Here is an 18,535-nt window from a genome sequence, read left to right on the forward strand (position 1 = left end):
GACAGGTTCTAAATGAAGAGAAAAGCCGACAGTGATAATAAATGGAGCATCACAAGAGAATGACTTTAACACTAAAGTAAGAAGAGAAGCCCTCCAGAAAACCGATGATACTCTCAAATATTTTTGCAAAAAGAGCATTTTACATAAGTCAGATGTGAAGTAAAGAATGTCTAATAAGGCTCTTATAAAACGTTGCTAATACCAAAAGATAAATTTTAGTTTGATATTTTTGTTTAAGAATTAATGTCTAGTTATAATTAATGTCCAGTTAAATCATCAGACAAAATACACTTTTCAATTTTTTTCATTTTTCAGGGAAAATTGCTAACTACTTTTTTTATTCTATTTACTATGTATTTGGATTTAAGAGTTAATAAAGGTTATAGGAAAACAGGTATTTTCTTCTCTACCATGGAAATACATAATGGATGTTCTTCACTATTTGTAGTCTTACCTATAAAAAATTACAAATATTTATGTTAGAAACTCTTCATCCAGTGAAACTGTCACCTTTTAGCTGAACTAATAAAGTTTAAATGAAACTTGGAAGATTAGATGAAAAACAAGACAAGCTCTACCAATTCTGATATGGTATCCAAAGAGGAAGCAAGGTAAGACCTTGGTGAAGAAACATACCTTGTAGATCAACTGAGAATAGTAATCCGAAACCCCTTCAAGGGTAGCACTGCCAAAAGTTCCTAGAAGTCGGCTCCCACTATTAAATTGGCCACTGCCATAAGGAAGAAAGTGCGCAAAGTTCACTCCAATGATTGGTTCCATTAGAGGGAGCAGAGAGAGCTGCTATTAAAAAACACATTGAAGAGTAATGTACACGGTCAACAAAACAGAGCGTTTCGCAACTTTTCTAAGACCCAAGGCAACTTAGTCCAATAAGGCTTGAGAAAAACAAGACTTAAAAATTTCGAGTATCAAAATGCTAGAGTAAGTAAGTGAGAGAGACCACAGAATCTCTAGGATATATTTAAAAATGAGCTTTATTCTTATCTGTCTTAAAGGGATGCTGCCAGGCATCTAACAAGAAAAACACGTTCCTTATCTTTGCTCAGCAAGAATCGGGGCATGAAGGGAGGCCAGGTAACCCCAGTGGCACTCTTAGTGGCTGTCTCCCACCTTCTGTAACAACCACAAAGGTGTAAGAATAGAGTTTACTGCAGGGAGACCAGGAGCTGCATTTCCTTGCATCCAGAGTCACAAGTAACACAGACAGGTTTTTCTTGGTGCTGAGGCTGCTCCTTCTGAACACAAGTAAATCTTGACCATCACCTACCAATCCATCTATCTTACTGCCATTTTCGGGTGCCAATAGGATATGGTGCAGTTTTGCTTGCAATTAGGAAATCTACTAGACTCCTTGTTGAGACATCATTTATCCTTGTAACTACTTTAATTAGGAAATATGGTGATAAAGAGAAAATTTCAGTTTAATAGGGTTGAAAAAGCATTTGATGCCTCACTTGACTTTTTAAAGGAGCTGCTCCGAGGGACTCACCTGCTTCAGGTGGGTAAACGTGTCGGTGGTGGAGTACACAGCCTGTTTCTCCTCTTCATCCTTCTTCCTTTTCTTGGAGCGAGGTGCAGCCTTCTCCCCCGTCCTCTGGGTCCGTTTGCTTCGAGGTTTCTTGGTTTCACTTCCTCCATCTGTTTTTGGCAATTGGTTGTTGCCACATCCAAAACCACCTTGCATTTGAGCCCCCAAAGTTTGCTAATGTAATTGGAAAGGTTAAGAGATAAGTGAACTATTCACATGCTGGATTTTGCAGTTCATGCTAATCCAGTTCCATTCTATGACACATATTCCTATCAGGGGTACTAAAAGTTGAGGAAAGGCAGTGGCCTCAAATGGTCTGTTTTCTGAAAGATCATCCCCTTTCCAAACATTATTCTCAAGTACAGAAATTGGTAAGCTGCAAAGCTTGAGAAAAGAGCAGAATTCTTAAGTGTGGCTACTTTCCCTCTCAGAGCAAGCATTACTCCTCAGGCAGGACCGCGCGGGTGCCAGTGTAGACCAGAGCTCCTCAGTCCTGCTCTGTGGAAGCTGTGGAGGAAGGAGTGCTCTTAGCCAGGTGGCCGTGACAGCCCCTGCACCACGGTCTTGGGGAGTTATTTTGGGTTCCCCTTAGGAACAGCTGAAATACAAGGTCTACAGAAACAACAGATAAGTTCCATAGCCTATGCACCTTCGCTGAGAGGAACAGTTAGCCTCAGATCAATAAAAACAAACAACACTGGTCATCGAAATTAGCTCATGATCACAAATGTGACTGAGTAATAACTGCTCTATACTTAAAGTCAATGAAAGGGCCTACATATATGCTAGCAAATAAACCCCCTCTTTTTTTTTTTAAATCTTTCTCTTACTTAATGGCTAAGAACCTTGAAGAGGTTCTTAAAGGTAATGCTATCAATACCTAAAAATATGGGAATTTTTTTAGGGGCCAGCATTTCTAAACTTTACAGTTATACTTTGCTAGATAGGTAACTACAGTTGCTAGACTTAATTTGATGTATTCTGCACTGAATCTTTGAAGGTTTAAAGATTATAGTTTCCAGTTTTATTCTAACTGGCTTGGAGCATGCATGGCAACATTTTTCTGTAAAAAGCCAAATAGTAATATTTTAGGCTCTGCAGTCCATACAGTACCTATCGTAACTACTCAACTCTCTGCCCTGCTACTGCCAAAGCAGCTATAGAGCATTCATTAATGAACAAGTGTGGCCGTGGTCCAATAAAACTTTTTAAATTCATGGACACTGAACTTGAATTTCATATAATGCTCACATTGTGAAATATTACTCTTCTTTAGATTTTTTTTTCAACCACTTGAAAATGTAAAAACCATTCTAAGCTCAAAAAAGAAAGGGTAAAAGGTCTAAGCAGGCTCAGACTACCCCTCCCAGGACGAGATCAATGGTTCTCAAAAAGTAGTCCCCAGAGCAGCAGGAGTACCACCTGGGGATGGTTAGAGATGCACATTCCCTGGTCCCACTCCAGACTTACTGAATCAGAAACTCTAGGAGTGAGGCTCAGTGCCCTGTGTTTCAATAAGCTCTTTAGGTGATACTGATACATTAAAGTTTTGAGAACCACAGGCCTAGAACTGTGCACCTCTCCATTGGCTCTTATTAAAAAACACATTCTGAATGGTTAAGTCTGTGCTGGAGAATAAGATTCTGCATTTCTTAAAAAGTTCCCAGGTAAGCTCAATGCTACTGATCCCCAAGGGCTGCACTTTTGAGTAGCAAGGACCTAAGAATTTCTTATTGGCTTATAAGAGATTAATAATGTAGTTGCTTATTAAGTACGTTTGGGTCAAGCACTTTAAGTGCATTGCAGACATTATCTCTAATCCTCACAATTACCCTAAAAAGCACGTATTACTACATTTCAAAGAATACTTCTAATTATAGGAGAGCACAAAGGTTAAAAATCATCCAAATGTCTGCCTGAGATAAAAAGTTAACATTTTAATGTATCTGTGTTCAGTCTTTTACAAACTATGCCTACATATATTGTGTTAAAACACAATGGACACACTTTGTATTCTTTTATTTTAGTGGCTTGACATTATTTCCCATGACATTAAACATCCTTATATAGCATAAATTTTAGTGGCTGCAAAAAAAATGAAAAAATAACTCATTCAGATATAGCTTTATAAAAATAATAATTTAATCAATAACTACTGTACTAGACTGACTTTCTTTCTCTTAAATTCTCTCTCTCATATTTTTTCCTCTACTGGTAGACAGGACATTAGCTATTCATGTGGTTACATCTTTGCATATTTTTAAAATTTTATATTCCTTATGTTAGATTCCTCAATACATAATTAGCAGGTCAAAGATATGCACCTTTTCCAGACATTATCAGCAGAATGTGTTTTAACTCTGTTAATCCTTGTAGCAACGCTACCTAACAGGGAATAGTATTAACTCCTGCTGTGTAGAGACGAGGAAATCAAGGTACAGAAAGTACCAAACCTGCCCAGACCATCCTCCTGGTAAGTGATGACACATGAACTTAATGCAGACAGAGTAGTAACCTCATAAACTTTCCAAGAAGGCTCTACCACTCACTGCACAGCAACCAGGAAGGTGCTCTTCTCCTAACCCCAAATTACATGTGAAGAAACAGACTCAGTATGGAGGAAAACTTGGTCTACCCAACTACTGCCTCAATAATTTTGCCCGTCGTGTGACTAGAAAGTAAATGGAATTTCATCATTTGTAAACTGGGGATAATAACCGTTCCTGCCAAATGACTAAATAGTATCTCGGGCAAGTGCTCAGCACAGGATACCTACCTGGAACGCGGTAAGGCGTCACTACCCCTAGTAATAAGGTACCCGACCCCTTGCCACCCTCCTAAATGGATAGAAGAATACGTGACACAGTCCAAACATTTGTACATATACAAGTGATCTCATTCCTTTTTCTATCCCAACATCCTCTCTATGTAACATAATCATCAGGACTAAGACTTAACTTCAATTCCATACACTGAGTATTTATTATGTGCTAATACTGTGTTAAGTACTGAGAACACAAAGGTGTTCAAGATGCAGCCTATACCCTTCAAGAAGCTATTTAAGTGGTATTATAAAAACTGCTATGTGAGCACATGGGCATCAACACATCTGAGAATGGTTGAGCTGAGGAAGGTCTGGGGTAGATGATTCTAGAACTGAGTTTTAAAAGAAAAGAAGACGCTGGCCAGATGTGAAAAAGAAAGGACAGCAACAGGCAGAAACAGCAGCATGTGGTGAGATCAGAAAGACCTTCAAGGGGATTGCAAGTAGCTCAGTATTCCTAGGGGGACAGAATGCAGTGGAGAAAGTGGTTAGAGACTGGGCGTATTTGGCGGCGACAAATATGACTGAAAAAAATGTTACTACTAGAGTTTACAAGTTACCTGACTCTATCACGCCAGCACTCAATCGCTCCAAAATGGTCAAACACACAAATAAGAGAAAACAGAGTAAGACAACACTTTTGCTAAAAGAACGGCTTCATTAGCATCCTTAAAACTGAAAATCTGAGCGAAATATACCACTTCACCCCATTCAATTAAGAAATGAAAACTGTACAATCCCAAATGAGAAGCACTACAGGGAAAGCTTTAGGAATGCGCCAGTAAGGAAGCATGAGCATTCAAGCAGACCAACCTTACAACCCGGAAACCCCAGTCTGGGAAACGGCTCAGGGAAGTTCACTGAAATGCAGGGGATGGAATCTTGTAAAGGTGTATTTTCAAAGAACCTCTTCATACAAAAAAACGAAAAGACAAAAAAGCAAGCTCAATGTTTTGTACCTTAAAAAGGGCAGAATATTGACGCATGGAAAACTATAAAGATAAAATAGTGTAAGATTCCATTTGTATAAAATCAAGTATGAATACACTGCAACACAATGGATTCCCAACAGGGTTACCCGAGAGCCGAGCCCCCGCGAGTATTAGCAGGTGCAGGAGCTGTCTTCTGTACTACGAAGAGGTTAATGCAAACTGCAAACTGATTTGCAATAAAGATACATAGACATTCACTTTTTTCTTCAGTTAGATCAGCTCAGTGTGGTAATAATTAGCTGACAGGCACGTGTTACATATTAAATGCATTAGTACATGTCTTTGATTTTTGAAGAAAAAGTAAACAAATTATGACTTAATATGGGTTATGGGTATGAGTCAAAACATGGGCTCCTCAGAGGTAGAAACAACAAAATTAAAATTTGTCCTTTAGAGTAAAAAGTTGCGAAATCTTGTTGAAATTAGTATCGTGGCTGGCACTAATCGGCTTAACTGTAATTTAAAACAAAGGGGAGACAAGGAAGTTGTAGTTTTCAGGGAGCACACTTACCAATCCTTCCACTGGGTTCTGCCTCTCAACTAGTTTGTTATCCTTTGTACAGTCGTCTTCTGAAGAAAAGCTGCCTTCAGGTTTTTGACTTAAAAGGGAAGATGATTTCTTATTTTTCAGCAGATGCTTCAGAAGTTCATTGCCCGCATCTCCCTTGGGAGCCGAGGCCCCAGCAGACTGGGGAGGACTCTGCCCTGAGGAGACAGGACCAGCCACCACTCTTTCTTCGGCCTTATTGCCCATCTGTTCCTCCGGCTCAGGCCCATCTTGGCCCGGGCACTGCTGCGGCTCAGCCGCCTCTAGTTTGACCTCCTCAGCTGGGGCGGGGGTTTCCATGGACAGCTTATCCGCCTCTGGGTTTGTGTAAGTCTGTGGATTTGGAGTTCCCTGTGATAAATCACTGTGGGGCAGCTTGTTTTCCAGTTCTGTACACAGCTGGCCAGCTGCCGTGCTAGGAGCTGATGGGCAGACGGGCTCCGCTGACTCAGGTTCGACTTGCGGAGGAAGCTCGCCAGGCGTGTTCACTGTAGGTGTGGAGGTAGTTTCTGAGACACTCGGGGTCGGAGGAGCAGTTACATCTGAGTGGGGGGTGGATGGTGCCCTGGTGGGTTCCACATCCTCATCTTTCTTCTTCTTTCTTGTTCTTTTCTTTTTCCCTTTTTCTTCTGGGATTATGTCGGAATACAACTGGATGAGAGACTGGGCTGATCCTGGATAACTCTGTCCATGGGTTGCTGCAGGGTCTTGGCCACAAGGGAGACTGCTGTTAGCTACTGCAGGTGCTGCAGGTAAAGCAGGTGTAAAAGGAGGCCTCACTGGGGACTGCTGGAAGCTGGCCCCAGAAAGACCTCCATGTACCTGCTTGACAGAATGGAAATTTGGGCTTCCACCAGGAATTGACGGTGAATCAGGAACGAAGGAGGGAGGTCCTATCTGCCTTCGCTCACTGGTTTGCATGAAAGTCTGGGCGGGAGGGGAATTAATAGACCCCTGTTGCATACTCTGAGGCTGTGAGCCCTGCCCCATTTGCTGTTGGTGCTGTGGAGACTGCTGAAGGGGCCTGGGAGGTTGGGGGAAGTCACAAGGCAACTCAGAACTGTAGAACGGAATCTGGGAGCGCAGCGAGCCATGCGGCTGCATCCCCACCCCTTGCTGCAGAGCTCTCTGTCTGTCTACCTCTTGCATGAGCTGGATTCGTTGTCTTTCCTGCTGTTCTCGTAAACGTTCCTTTCGTTCCCGTTCCTGGAAACTTTCACTGAAGGGGTTATTGTCATCAAATTCCACCCGTGGTGGTGGTCCACTCTGTGGATTTGCACCGGACACCGTCCCTGGTGCTGGTGTGCAAGTTCTTATTGGTAACTGGGCAACGGGAGGCTGAATCCTAGCAGGATTGAGGGGGAGGTGGGCAGGAGCGCTGGAAGGCTGCCACCCAGGTAAACTAGGCATTCTAGCGGGGCTGGAATGCCCCGAAATGACCGCTGTGTGCTGCTGGTGCTGCAGCTGCTGTGGCACCATGGGAAAGCTGGGCTGGCTCATGGCAGGTGCGGGGGCACCTGGAACTAGGGGCGGCTGGGGCTGGACACCTGGCATCACGGAAGGCGGGGCCATTGCGCACTGCTGCTGCTTGATCCGATAATCTTCAATCAACTCGGCATGCTCTTTCTGTTGTTTACGGATCTGGAATCAAAAAGTTAGGCTTACTCATTTATTTATACTGCAGGTATCAAACTAAATCACTGGCTGATGATTACGGTGGGAGTTATATATGAGGTAGATCTTGCAGAGGCAAGTATTTTGTTTAGGCAGTGGCAAAAAAAAAAATTGGATAAGCACTAACGAAAGACTGCCAACCTTTTTTAACAACAGAATTTTCCTAAAGTCATTTGTAAAAATTCTTTACATATGACATACCAAAAACAAATTCGAAATATATTTTTCTGAAATAAATATTTTAAAAACCTTACCACGAAAGTTATAAACTATTTAAGCTACACATCAAAAAGTAAAATAGAACAATAAAGGCTGCACAAGAATTAGCAAACTGACCTGCCTTAGAAGTTACATTAATAAACAAGGTCAGAATAACCAAGATTTAACTCAAACTCGAACCATTTAAAACAAGTTAAGATTTCATTTCTTAAGTATACAAAAATCACACAAGGTATTAAAAAAAGATGAAATACTAGCAGGTACACCACCCCGCCCCCCAGTTAAAAAGACTAGATTGGTGAAACTCTTCGAATTTAAGGGATCACATGCTCAAATGATAATTTCTAAAAAATATACAAAACTCTGAGGTAATATTTTAAATAGTTCCTAATATAATGACTGACTCGTGTCCATTAATTCATTCCAAAAACCCTTGTGCCATCACAATGTACCAGAGGCTACAGACAAATCTCCATAAAGATGCAACCCATGTCCTCAGGATGCACCTTGCTCAGGAAGAGGAGGAGGTGATGCCCGGTGTTACCCATGTCCTCTGTAACCATCCAATCTGAGATGTATATTATACTAGTACACTGAGCCCAGCAGCTCTAATGGTTTTTCAACTTATTTTCTTCAGTTTCCCAGACGACTAGCATGTTCTCTGCACATGGTTTTGGTGGGTCTCCAGTGGCTGTAGAACTATCTAATTTTCTTCTTTCCTGACCAGGTGCCTGGCCAGAACTGAGGGATTACCATGGGACTGGTGAAGCAGTAGGAGTACACAATAAGTCCCTATAACAGTATTAGGAATACAGGAAGGGGGTCATCCATGCCTTTCCCATGACATTTTAAAATACTTTTAAACATGTTATCAGCTGCTTATCTTAATGGGATTACACTGGATTGTTGGCAACTATACAGTAACAGATGATGTGTTCCATTTTCCAAGTACAGTATTAGCTTCTAAATAGGATTTGATCCAGGGATATGCGAAAGCCAGGCCCTCATCATAAGGAATTTATAAAGACACCAGCAGGCAATTAAAGTGCTAAAATTACTTAGTAGGAAATATTTATCATTAAAAGAATTTTACTCCCAACAAACATGGACCCACAGAGTAAATTCAGAGAGAACCATCTCATTCCAGAACTGTCCTAGTTTTAAACAATAGGGATTACATTACAATCACCTTACTGTTGGTACATTATTGTGGTTGCTATAGCTTGGAAATGAGACATCTGAACCAAAAAAAAACCTACCATGATAATCAGCTAGGAGCCAACATGTCACCTACCTCTGTCAGGACTCAAGAGACTCTTGTGTAAAATAGTGACAACACTAGCTTCTCCAAAAAGTTGTGGAGAAAGTTAAATAAGACAATCTATGTGAGTATGTTTACCAGAGTGTTCACTACACTGACAGTACTCCAAGTTTTATTAAGTCAATCTACTCTGGACTCCTCCTTTTCTACTGTTAACATTTGGATTACTTTTCAACTTTCTTTAAAAAATTAAAATTGATAAAAGTAAAACTGACATTTAGAAATTAGCGTAGCCATCACCAGTCAAGATTCAGAAGAGTTCTGTCACCCCAAAAAATGTCCTCATGCCACTCACTTATAGCCAAACCCTCCTTCCCTCATCCCTAAGCCCTGGCAACCACTAAACATTGTCCATCCTTGTAATTTTGTGATTTTAAGCATGTTATATAAGTGGAATCTGTATATAACCTTCCAGAATTAGCTTCTTTCACTCAGCATAAGGCTCTTGAGATCCGTCCAGGTTGTTCTATATCAATAGTTTGTCTTTTTAATTGCTGTGTACTATTTCAGTGTATGGACATACCAGAATTTGTCTAACTGTTCATCACTGAAGGATACCTGAGTGTTCCCAGTTTTTGGTGACTATATGAGTAGAGTGGCTATAAATATTTGTACACAGGTTTTTATGTGAACCTAAGTTTTTAATTCACTTGGGTAATTACTAGGAGTGGGCTCTTAACCCATTTTGAACACTACTGTCTCACTTTAAATAAAAGTTTAAATTTTACTTCTTTTTAAGTATAATTGTTATTTCAGTATAAGCATTTTGAGAAACATCTGGTTTATAATGGAAAGTAATAGCAAAATGGTTTCATTTGGGGCACCTGGGTGGTTCAGAGGATTAAGGATCTGCCTTCGGCTCAGGTCATGATCTCGGGGTCCTGGGATCAAGCCCAGCGCCAAGCGCCCTGCTCAGTGGGGAGTCTGCTTCTCCCTTTCCCTTTACCCTTCCCTCCCACCCCACTTGTGCTCATGCACTTTCTCTAATAAATAAAATCTAAAAAAAAAAAAAAGTTTTATTTTTCAGGAATGTGTCTTTTACATAAGATATACCAACATATTTTAAGACCAAAATATTGAGAAGAAATAATAAAAACAACCCATACGAAAAAGAACAACCAGAATGCTTCAAATTACCTGTTCTAGCTGTTTCTGAACCATGCTTTGCTGTTCGGTAACATGCTTGAGTTGTTCTGCATCCTCTTCTGGAAATTCACGCCCAGCTTTCTTAGCAGTACGTTGTTTTGCTGAAAGGGCTTTCTTAGATTTTCTGTGTGCACCAATTTGTTCTTCAAGATATTTCTGCTGCATCTGAAGAAGCTGTTGGGTCTCCTGAAGCCATTCTTCATACTGCTTACGCTGTGAATCATCTAAGGAAAAAATGAAAAATTCATCTGTGTTAATTTTCTAAAGGATCCAACAATGTAAAAGTTATACAAATCCATTTTATAAGGAAATGCAGTTTCACCATGACCTTGTAATAGGTGTCATTAAAACATAATACTAAATATTAGACCATAATATAACTTTATCAAATAGGAGACTTTAGAAAAACATTTATTTGAGGAAAGCAAAAAATGCATGTTCTTAGTACAGCGTTAACTTCATATTCAGAAATACTATAAATCCAATCTTTGAAAAACAAGACTTTTATCTAATGGAATGCTTTTCTCTAACCCACATGCCAACTATCTATTAAGTTATATATGTATTGTATTAATTCAACTTTACAGAATGTAAATATTTTTGGTTTTTTTAAAGACATTTTTTGGAAATGTTTTGTTTTTAAGAAACAAAGTTGGGTATATACTATTACCAGAGCATGGATTAGGTATCATTTCCCATGCTAATTTTCCTAAGTATAGGTTTTCTTATTTCTTAATAGCGAAAAAATACCCTAAACTTTGAGGAAGGGAACCTAAACTCTTTTAGAAGGGACCAACATGAAGTCTATGTTTTATAAAGGAAATCCGTAAGTTAAAAACATTGCTAACTTTTATGAATTTTGTAATTTATATTTCTATAAATAAGCAAAGGTATGGAATAATTATTAATCAGGTAAAATCTTTCCTACTTTTATGACTGTCATAAATATCTCCCCAAATAGTTATATCTCTTCATTTTGTACCAATATTCCTTCTTTATTCTTTAAGGGCACTTTACGTCACTGATGCCAAATCCCAAAAACAAAAAAAAAGTCATCTTATGGTAGTAAAATTCAAAATATACCTTTTGACTCACTATAAGACAAAGAAATGAATAAATACAATTCCAAGAAGGACATTAGCTGAAAAATTACATCAATGATAACAGAATATTGTCATACAGTAAGAATCCAACCAAAGCCAATGGGCACAATAAAGCCAGAAAAAGCCAGTTGGTTATAGCAGTATACTTGTTTTTAATGCAAATATGTACTCAAATTATAATTATGATTAAATGCAGGGGTTAATTTCAAAAGGTCAGACTTTGGGTTTGTTCCTAAACCCAGAAGTTCCAGTACATGTATGAACTTGAAATCTAGTCTACTAAATTTGAAGGGCATTTTTCAAGAACAGGCTTTTTCACAAGATTTCAGAAGTTCTGCTTCTGGTAGAATGAGACCTACCGCAAGGAAAGCCTTTCTGGTTTCTGGAACCAGGAGAGCAGAGGTGAGCAAAATGAAAAATAATGGTGAAAAAAAAGTTAGCTAAACAGTCTGAAGATTTCAGAAAGGTTCAGTTTGGGGAGAACTTTAAATACTATCCTGAACCACCTTGGGACCCCTGAAGATAACTAGAAAGGATTCCGTGGCATCCTGTATCCTTGACCTTCACACCATGCTGCTAACCCAACTTATTTCTAAGCCTATTCCCTTTGTTGTTCCCATTTAGTGTCCTTGTCACTTAGGCAGACAGTCATGAGAACAAGAAGCGGTTTAATTCTACAGATTGTAAAGTGCCCAATCTATATATAAAAACAGCAACAACAGTATTGAAGAGAATGGGGAAGATGGTTTTTCTGTATTAAAATATTGATCTCTAACTAGAATTCTTCATGCACAGAGAAAAAGAGCAATGAAAATACATGCCTTCAGGAACAGATTTCTAAAAGGGCAGGGATGTTCCATAAAAGATGAGGGCACTTAGACTTAAAATAACACATCTACACTAACTCCAATTTTTTTGTTTGTTTGTTTAGAAGAACACAAATATAGCGCAAACAAGCAATCCCCAGAGAATACATAACTTATTAGATTTATACTTACTGACAAAGCCTGGACCAAAATTTGGAGGATTAGGCCTAGAAATCTGATGTGTTATACTGCCATCCTAAAATAAGTAAAATTTACAAATAGGTTTATTCCACATTTCAGTTAAAGGGGGGAAAACTTAAAAAAAGAAAAAGAAAAAAAGAAAAAAAGAAATGGAAGGAAAAAACCCCTTAATTTCCTAAGGCATTTTTAAAGGTTTGATTTTTATAAAAAGTAGGATGAATTTTACGATGACAAACTAATTTCTGAAAATTTAAAACTATCTCTGAACTATTTTATTTTCTAGATTTTACTTGAAAAACAATTATGTTTGAGGTAAGGGATTACTCATCAGAAATATAGTATTAGGGCAGGTCAAATATCATTAGTACTTAGCTAGAGATCCACATAAAATCCCATTTTTTGATGAAGTCTACCTGGCTTTTTCTGCAATTAAGACATAAATATGGGTTCCAGATTTACTAAAATCCACTCTATAACACAGTTATTTACAAACAAGAACTACTGTCCCTAACATGCACAAATAATAAATATACACTTACTAAAAATATTAGTCTTATTTTCTAATTAAATATCTTGTTTCTTCCAGGGAGACTAAATAGTTATTAATCTAAAAATTCCCTGGCAACACTCTGATAAATAAAATTAACTTTGAAAAAAACATTTACTCAGTTGTTACAAGTTCTGTTAGACATGAGCTGCACACAAGGTAACAATTATCAATGTTCCTAGCAGCCAGAATACTTCACGTAATCCTTATAATACTGCAAAGTGAGTGGTGTAACATTTGACAGATCAGAAAACAGGGGTTAAAGACCTTGCCCAATGTTGCACAGTAAATTCATAGTGGAACTGAGATTTTTTTTTTTAACTCCACTATGAAGTCTATGCTTTTTCCACTGTATCAGATGGTGCTCTGTTCTTTTAATAATGAAAAGAATATAATTATCAGCATAGTAAATCTAAGGCACAACTGTCATGGCAAAAAAGAAAATTTCAAAGACATATAGTAAGTAGCTTTCTCTTTTTTTTTTCTAGGCAGGTAACTTAAAAAAAAAAAAAAAAACATCTTATATGTGCGCTATGGTGAGCACTGTGAATTGTGTAAGACTGATGAATCACAGACCTGTACCTCTGAAACAAATAATACATGTTAAAAAAAATAAAAGAAGAAGATAGTAGGAAGGGAAAAATGAAGGGGGGGGATCGCAGGGGGAGAGGAACCATGAGAGACGATGGACTCTGAGAAACAAACTGAGAGTTCTAGAGGGGAGGGGGGTGAGGGGACGGGTTAGCCTGGGATGGGTATTAAAGAGGGCACATTCTGCATGGAGCACTGGGTGTTATGCAGAAACAATGAATCATGGAACACTACATCAAAAACTAATGATGTAATGTATGGTGACTAACATAACAATAAAATAAAATTTAAAAAAAAAACCTTATGAAATGAACAGTTCTACTTTCCTGGACACTGCTTGACACTAGACATTTAAATATTACACTTAAAGCTGATTATTATGAATGGAAAATATCTTAAAAGCTAAATTATTCCAAGGAATAAATAGCAGAACATGACTATCGACAGCCAAGTCGAATGATTATAGTCATTATTTTGCAGTTTCACGTTATGGATTAATTCCAAAATGTAGGACATGAAAATGTTCTTGTGGAGTTGAAAGTAAATAAAAGCAAAACCCAAAACGCTAAGTATTTGGTTTCCCTCCAAGTGACTTTCTACCTCATAAATATAGAGGTCCTTTTCAGAAACTGTCAATTTTTTAACCTCAGTTTGGCATTCCTTTAAAAAAAGTAATAAAACATCTTTATTTCTGCTGAGCTGAGAATGCACTTGGCAGGGTTTTCAGGCTTCTACCGCTTTCTACAAGTGGCCTCCCTCTAAAGAGTAGGGTTTGGTGAGAAACACAGGACAACGCCCCCTCTCAGCTGACTAGCGACAAGCAGCAGTACCTGCACGACGGCCTGTGGGAGCAGACTCTGCCCTTCACCAGCCTGCGCTCCCGTCACCGACTGGCCCATAAAGGGGAACCTGTGAAAAGGAAGTCCAAGTATCAAAATGAGGAGCATTTGGAACAACAATTATTTTAAGTGTTTAACAATTTCCTCTTCAGGGGAGAAAGAGCAATGGCATCAAAACCATGTACAAAAGCCCCATTTTGTGGCGTATGCCCACGTTTAATCCTCACCCTGCAGCTCTGAGGTGTGGACTCTTTCTACTCCCATTTCATTTATGATGAGAGGAAGACTCATTACTTAACTTCTACCACAAGAACCAAGCAGCTGGGATAAGAAGCCAACTAGGCTGCTCCCAGGGCTTCACTCTCTATTACAGGTCTCACTATGCCTTAAAATAAAATTAACTCAAGTCTTCATTTACTACATACATTCTTAGAAAATTATTTCTTGTTTCAATTATTACTGGCGGAGAGTGGGGGAATGGACAAATTGGTGAAGGCAATTAAGAGGTACAATCTTCCAGTTATAAAATAAAAATAAGGAACAGAGAGGTGAGAACATAAGCTGAGGGAATGTAGTCAATAACACTTTAACAACTTTGTATGGTGACAGATGGTAACTAGACTTATTGTGGTGACCATTTCATAATGTAGATAAATATCAAATCAGTATGGTTGTGTACCTAAAACTAACACAATACTCTAAGTCAATTATTCTTTAATAAAAAAAATTGGTAGCTTATTTTGTATTCTAAAACAAAAGATGTATCTCAATTTAAAAGTTTCGTACATTTTTGTACATTTTTTATCTAATGTTAAGGCAAATCAAAAATTTGTCACTGACCAAGTCTATATGGTTAAAAATGTCTGGCAGGGGCGCCTGAGTGGCTCAGGTGGTTAAGTGTCTGACTCTTGATTTTGGCTAAGGTCATGATCTCAGGGTCGTGAGATGGAGCCCAGTGCTGGGCTTGGAGTCTGCTTATGATGCTCTCTTTCCTCTCCCTCTGCCCCACGCCACCCCCCGCCATGAGCGCACGCCCTCTCTCTAAATAAATAAATAAAAATGTTTGGTAAAATGTGACTTATTCTAATTGGAGCTATAAAAATTTCATAGAAACATTACTGTTTTAATGAAAACACTTCCTCCAGAGTTACCAAATGCTTTAATACAACAAGCATAATTTCCAAATTATGTATCAAATATTATATATTAGTACTTAGGTACTATTACAATTTAGAGCAGACGCTTTTTAATTTTTTTACTCAGTTTTTTTTTTTAATTTATTTATCAACCTCCTGTCCCCACTACAACCCTCATCTGGAATGATTTCTGGATCCAAATACCACAGTCTACCATCCTCCATCAACCCAGCACACTGCTTGAAGGAGGAACCATCACCACTTCTTCAAAGCACTCAGCAGAAGAGCACACAACATCCTAAGACATAACTAATGTACCAATGTGTCTCTCTCACTGGTAGAGGTACCAATGCTGAAAGATCAGGGGTCTGATTCTAAGGCTTTTTTTTTTTAACTTGAGGTCCCTACTTTATACTAAATGCGAATGAAATTAGCTTTTCCTTCTATTTTTGACTATAGCAGCAAACTACACTATTATTAGCAGTACCATGACTTTATCACCAATAGAATTCACATTCATAACAAAAGTTGCTGCACATACCTAATTTGGTCATTTAGGTTCATCATTACATACTATGAAATAATGATAGTTATTAGATCTATTGCTAAATTTGTTAATGCATTAAGAAGCACATATATCGTAATTTTAAATTTAAATAACTGTATTTCAAATATAATTGATTTCCCTGTAATGCTACATTTTTTGGTTTTGCATATAAAATGTTGAGAAGTAATTCAAAGGTTTCACTGGATTGTCAATAATGTTCATGACAAAAAAGTTAAAAACCCCTGTGACAGAGAAATTGTGGAAATAGATGCCACGTAATAATGAAAATCATTAGAAACTACTATCTCTACTTTGATCTCAACAATGCTTCTTGACCATTTCCAAAGTATCTCAACAACTGCGAAGAAATATACCTTTAAGGATTCCCAATTTACCTGAAATAACATGTTTATCTTAAATTCATGTAGATTTTATATTCAATTCCATAATCACCCATAATCCTTTTTGTGAAAAAAAGTTCTTCAACAAGGTAATTAGGCTGAACTGAGGCTCCAGGCCTACTCTATTGACAGAGATTCTCAACCACAACACACATCAGAATAATTCATGGTGCTCATCAAAAACACAGATACACCAGCACCATTTCCAGATACTCTGATTCAGGACCTGCAGGTGAGTCAATGAACCTGAACTTTTAAAAAACTACCACGTAATTCTGATGGCAGTCCATAATCAAAACTTAAGAAAGACTGCCCAGCAGTTATCTAATATACCTTCAGGGGCATAAATACTCTAATTTCAGAAATCCAGAATCTAATAACTCTTATAGTCCTGTTTAATGCATAATTTCCACTTCTCTGCTAACAGTAAAAGGACTTACAAATTCTCCAACTGCTAACTTTCAACCATCCTCTTGACTTTTCCTTTCCTGATTCAAATTCAGTTTGGGGACATTTTATTTTAGAAATAAATTCACAGTTGCCTTAACCACTGGGGATCTTTACTGAAATGTCCCATTTTTTTCTCATTGTTCCTTTGATGGAATAAAAAATATTCACAGGCTTAAATAAGCTATCTTCTTTTCTCAAAAGAGCAGTTAAATTTCTATTTTCCTGTTTCATTTTCTCATCTTCCTCTATTTTGGATGAAAGATCTCTGTCCCAAGCAGCCTTTAGTTAGATTATTCTAAAACTACTTAAAAGAACACACTTAAATACCCTGATTTCCTGATTAATCAAGTCAACCTTCCAACCATTCCCTAATCTTTCGTTTACCTTGAAACTAATAGAAATTAAATCCTTACATTTGTAAAACATTTTACATTTGATCATATCCAGCTGACATCACAACCAATTTAAGTACTTACTGTTCATTCCTAGAACATAGATTTTTGAGTTACTATATGTTTTTTCTAGAAACTAGTAATAATTCATGTACTTCTTGATGCGCAGTAAAAATGAGAAATATCTTCACCTACCTGTTCATAACCATTGGTGGCATGCCCATATTGTTTTGTGCCATTACTTTATTTATGCCTTTAAGGGCCACCATTTTGGCTTTCATTATAGGATCTGTAATTGCATCAAAATCTAAAGAAAAAATATTTTAAAGTTACTTATTTCATAGTACTTGGTTCAAGTAACACTAAGAGGAAATTTAACTATCACAAACGTCATGTAATTTATAGACTCTTATTCCTTATAATAATCGCCATTATAGGTTTCTCTACTAGGTAAAGAATTATGAGATAGTAAAAACCTCATCCTGAATCTAATCTCATCTCCCTAATCCATACTTGCATAACGCTTGCATACCTCAGTTGTGCAAAAATCAGAGCAAGAAGCTTGCCACATTTAAGGGAGACAGTAGCAATGATATAAAGCAATGCAATTCCTTTCCACCCAAAATTTTCCAATGCTAATCAGAATGGCTTCTTCAGTAATGCAACATCATAAACAAGCAATTGCCATTGTCTCCAATACTAAGGAATTCTACTAAACCTAGTTATCACTTTTTAAAGGAAAAATGTACCTATTTCTTGAGGGTATACCTTTGCAATAAGGATAGGCTACTGAAAAAAAGACCTCTTTGCATACAGATGAAAAAGAAATGCCCCCCATGATAAAATTGGTAATGCCTATAGGACAGAACGTCAGTTTTCCTGTTTAGAAGAAAGCATTCCTTTGACACGTGCGCTTTGACTGCAAATTCTTACTATTGGAGGCACGCCGGTATTTTAATTGCATTGCTATTTTATGTTTTTTTTTTCCAAATTAATAAGGTACTGGATACAAGTTAAAGAGCTTTATATGAAAAATTTTGCCAAGCATTTGTCTAAAGTACACCAAAGACAGCAAGATGTTTGTTTCTATCATGACTTCTTTAAATTCATCTTTCAATGACTCTGAAAATATGTGGTAATAATGGTTAGAGGGAACTAAAGGGGACGAGTCTGATTTCTGTTAAACAATACCGTAAGTAATAGAAGTGAGAAGGTCTGAAACTCAGAGCTTTGAATCTCTTGATCCCTGG

General features: G+C 37.8%; 1 protein-coding gene across 2 annotated transcripts in view; it reads right to left on the reverse strand.

Moving 5' to 3' along the window:
* KMT2C (lysine methyltransferase 2C) overlaps positions 1-18,535 on the reverse strand; it is a 276,338-nt gene that overhangs the window by 20,022 nt on the left and 237,781 nt on the right. For both annotated transcript variants that reach the window (XM_073887521.1, XM_073887522.1), the window contains 8 exons: positions 17,481-17,592; positions 14,351-14,429; positions 12,374-12,437; positions 10,264-10,496; positions 5,877-7,553; positions 5,187-5,282; positions 1,511-1,723; positions 637-801 (listed from right to left, as the gene is read on the reverse strand). In XM_073887521.1, the coding sequence (XP_073743622.1) occupies positions 637-801; positions 1,511-1,723; positions 5,187-5,282; positions 5,877-7,553; positions 10,264-10,496; positions 12,374-12,437; positions 14,351-14,429; positions 17,481-17,592 (2,639 nt within the window). The remainder of the gene's footprint in view (positions 1-636; positions 802-1,510; positions 1,724-5,186; positions 5,283-5,876; positions 7,554-10,263; positions 10,497-12,373; positions 12,438-14,350; positions 14,430-17,480; positions 17,593-18,535) is intronic.

Source organism: Callorhinus ursinus, unplaced genomic scaffold, assembly GCF_003265705.2.
Source record: "Callorhinus ursinus isolate GAN/ISIS: 27379988/994484 unplaced genomic scaffold, GSC_fseal_2.0 scaffold80, whole genome shotgun sequence".
NCBI classification, from domain to species: domain Eukaryota; kingdom Metazoa; phylum Chordata; class Mammalia; order Carnivora; family Otariidae; genus Callorhinus; species Callorhinus ursinus.